This window comes from Nicrophorus vespilloides, unplaced genomic scaffold, assembly GCF_001412225.1.
Source record: "Nicrophorus vespilloides isolate i.1.1-1 unplaced genomic scaffold, Nicve_v1.0, whole genome shotgun sequence".
Classification (NCBI taxonomy): domain Eukaryota; kingdom Metazoa; phylum Arthropoda; class Insecta; order Coleoptera; family Silphidae; genus Nicrophorus; species Nicrophorus vespilloides.
The window spans coordinates 168,105-171,338 of NW_017099680.1; the positions used below are offsets into that span (position 1 = coordinate 168,105).

Sequence of the window (3,234 nt, forward strand, 5' to 3'; positions counted from 1 at the left end):
TTTTATTTACAAATTCATTCCAATGTGTAAACGTATCAATATTAAGGTAAAGAACTAATTTTTAAGCAAAATAAATACGGAAAATTGTCATCAATAACAACAGTACGATTCATGAAAAAGAAATACAAAACTGGTTGGTCTTCTTATTAATATTTAGCTGAAAGTTTCCATAACACATGGTAGGAGGTTACAAATTGACAACATAATAATGGTTATGAAAAAAAAATAACAGAAAAACGTTGTATTAATTAATTAATTAATTTATTCAATGTGTATTGTTTTAACATTTTAATAATGTGAAACTTTTGTAATTATTCTTACCTGCTGAAATATTGCATACAATAAAGATATGAATTCGTATTTTATTCTGAAAAAGGGTGCATTAATTGAAACAAATGAAATAATATTTGAATATGCCTTAATTTATTATGTGCAATAGATAATATACATTTTATAAACAATCATAGAATTTTCATTTCGCTATTTATGACCTATTCACTAGCTGAACACTGCCAAAAACTTTTAATTGGGCTGTCACACTTAAGTCTGGAACAGTAATAGTAGGCGTTTTAGCAATAGGATTTAAAAGTTTCGTCAATAATGCAATAATTGATTTAACAAATGCATTGACAGCATTCTTAATAGCATTCGTAATGCCATTAAGCATTTCGTTAAATATGCAATTCATGAATTTTCCTTGGAATTTACCGCCATTTGAGATAAAGAAAAATTGAATTGTTCCTTGGAAGCCACCGATTACCGAAATATTATATTCTCCAAATATAAGCTCAATAAAACAGAAATTATTATGTCGGTTCATAGTAGGTGCATTTTGTACAGAAATAAATATAACATCAAAATCAACTCTCAATTCAGCAAGAAGATCAGGATTAGAAGCAAATTGTCTCTCCAAAGATCTATTATTGCCAATATTAACTATTAACTCTGTTAATTTAAAATCTCCAAATGGACCATTTGGCTTGACACTTGCCACATATATTTGTAAAAATTCCAGTAAAGCTTCATAGTTGATAGTTCCAGTTTTGAAATATTTAACAACTTCATTCGATCGTTTAATATATGTTGCAGCAAATCCACCAAATCCACCTAATCCCCACTTTAACAAGAGGCCAGCTCCATTTTTAGTCGAGAATAATGCGAGTTGTGAAGTGGATCCGAAATAGACGAAGAACAAATTTGCTCTTTGATTGTAAATAGCAAAAACATTATATTTTTCTCTGTACATAATCACAACTTGGCCATTTCCATTTCCAACTACTATGCTCCACGAATTGCCTAAAGTGTATGTAGTGATGGTAAAGATTTGACCATTGACTTTCGTACTTGTTCTACTGATGTATATTTGAATTTTATTATTGTAACCCTCTAAAGCTGCACTTAAATCAACGTAAAAAATGCCAATACCTTTAATATTTTGCACAAGTAACACTATTACTTTCACATCGGCTTTGATTATTACTTGAACAAAAACTTCCATGAAATCGACGGTTATGTTTTGGTATGTAACCGTAAATGTTATTAAAACAAATATTCCGCTAATAAAATCACTTGATCCTTCGTTCAAACCAATAGCTGGTGCAAGTAGTATTGCTATACCGATTTCAACACTAACCACTTGCTTTTGTATCAAAATTTGAATAGTATTGAAGATTACAGTAAAATCTGCCTTAATTGCTGCAGAAAGATCTCCTCTACCCTTAAAGGCAACATCCAATTGGCCCGAAAATACAATTGAAATATCGAAATAATATCCTGTATTCTTGTCGTGTTCTCCTTGAACCTTAGCTTTGTTGTCAGCAATAATTTTGAAGATAATTTCAAAACCGGCATAAATGTCAGAACCGAATTGAATGGCTCCTGTACCCTTAATGAAGAGTGCCAATTGCGTTTTGACGTTTATTAAGATAGCTCCACCAGTTTTGACGTTAACCATAACCATAATACTTGAACTGAATTCAAATACAATGACTATCTGAAGTTTGGCATTGTAGATACCAAAATAGTTTTGGTCGCTGTTGTACACAAGGTAGATGTCAACATCGATTTCCACTAACCAGTTCTTGCTATCAGGATTGTTGTCTGCATTCGAAATTGCTGTGTTAGTATTGTTTATATAATAGCATTAAATTATACATTACCAGGTGCCGATTTGCATTGCACGGTGCATTGTTCTGCGGCGCGGCTCACACTGTGCAGATGGTTCTTTGCAATGCTGCCTAATCAACAAACAACAATATGATTTCATTATTACTTTTTTCTAACTATTTTAAAAGAAAATAATTTTATTTACCCGTACTGTTGACGCTGCAGACGAAGAATAGGCAAAGCAAGCCGAAAGATATTATCCCCTTCATGATTCCACGACTGAATGGCTACACTACAGAACGTTCGGATATTCCTACTGTATTTATACTTTGCCGATATCATTTTCGGAATAACAGAAAGCTGATAAACATATTGTTCGATCAGAATTTCTGAGTTTTTCAAATTCCAGCATATTTTCAACATCTGCCATACTATGCATACTTACTTGATAACAGTGAACACCACTTTCCGCATGACCATGTAAATAATTGTTGTTTTTTCTATTGTATGCTACATAATACATAACAAAAGAAAATCAAAACTATATTTATTATTAATTATATATTGCGCCATAAGATATTCTGAATATATGTTAAATATAAGGAAAATATAGAAAACAATCAAACTACGATTGGTTGTTGCAGGATTTGTGGAAAAGAAAAGTGTAAAAATATATAAACATATATGAAAAGTTAGAAGAAAAAAATGTATCATTAATTTAAAAAAACCTAGCTTTTGCAACTTGTCAGAAATAAAATTTGCAAGTTGTGGCAAAAAACTGTTAGCAACAGGTTCATCTGAAGGATCAATTTCACCTTTAATTAGAATACCTCATTTAAGAAAAACGTGTTATTTTCAAATCGTGGAAAAATTATCCGTGCAATAACAGGTTTGAGTGTATTTCAAACTTGTCTGCTCCTAATACTAGATCTGAAATGTATAAGGACAAAATCCCAATATGATTTAAAAAAATATAGAACTTAAAAAATAAATGGAGAGTTTGTTTAAAGCCAATCAGCACACAAAAAAAAAACTATAATATTAAGAATTTTGGTTATTTTTTTCCAGTTGAAATTACGAAATTGCACCATTTTTCCTGGTATAATCAAATACTTTTCTAACATTGGT

At 30.8% G+C, this 3,234-nt stretch overlaps 1 protein-coding gene across 1 annotated transcript; it reads right to left on the reverse strand.

Moving 5' to 3' along the window:
- Window positions 1–401: 401 nt before the first annotated feature.
- Window positions 402–2,416, reverse strand: LOC108565174. The gene is made up of 3 exons (XM_017924488.1): window positions 2,312–2,416; window positions 2,160–2,237; window positions 402–2,100 (listed from the first exon to the last, which is right to left on the reverse strand). Exons 1-3 carry the CDS (start codon window positions 2,373–2,375, stop codon window positions 485–487), a joined length of 1,758 nt encoding a protein of 585 aa, XP_017779977.1. The 5' UTR covers window positions 2,376–2,416; the 3' UTR covers window positions 402–484.
- Between the last annotated feature and the right edge of the window lie 818 nt (window positions 2,417–3,234).

Bases quoted from the DNA above. Each gene is read 5' to 3' on its own strand.
- LOC108565174 (XM_017924488.1), bottom strand. From the start codon at position 2,375: ATGAAGGGGATAATATCTTTCGGCTTGCTTTGCCTATTCTTCGTCTGC. The intron at 2,238-2,311 runs GTAAATAAAATT...TTTGTTGATTAG, and splicing joins CTGCAGCGTCAACAGTACGG to GCAGCATTGCAAAGAACCAT. The intron at 2,101-2,159 runs GTAATGTATAAT...TTTCGAATGCAG, and splicing joins GCAATGCAAATCGGCACCTG to ACAACAATCCTGATAGCAAG.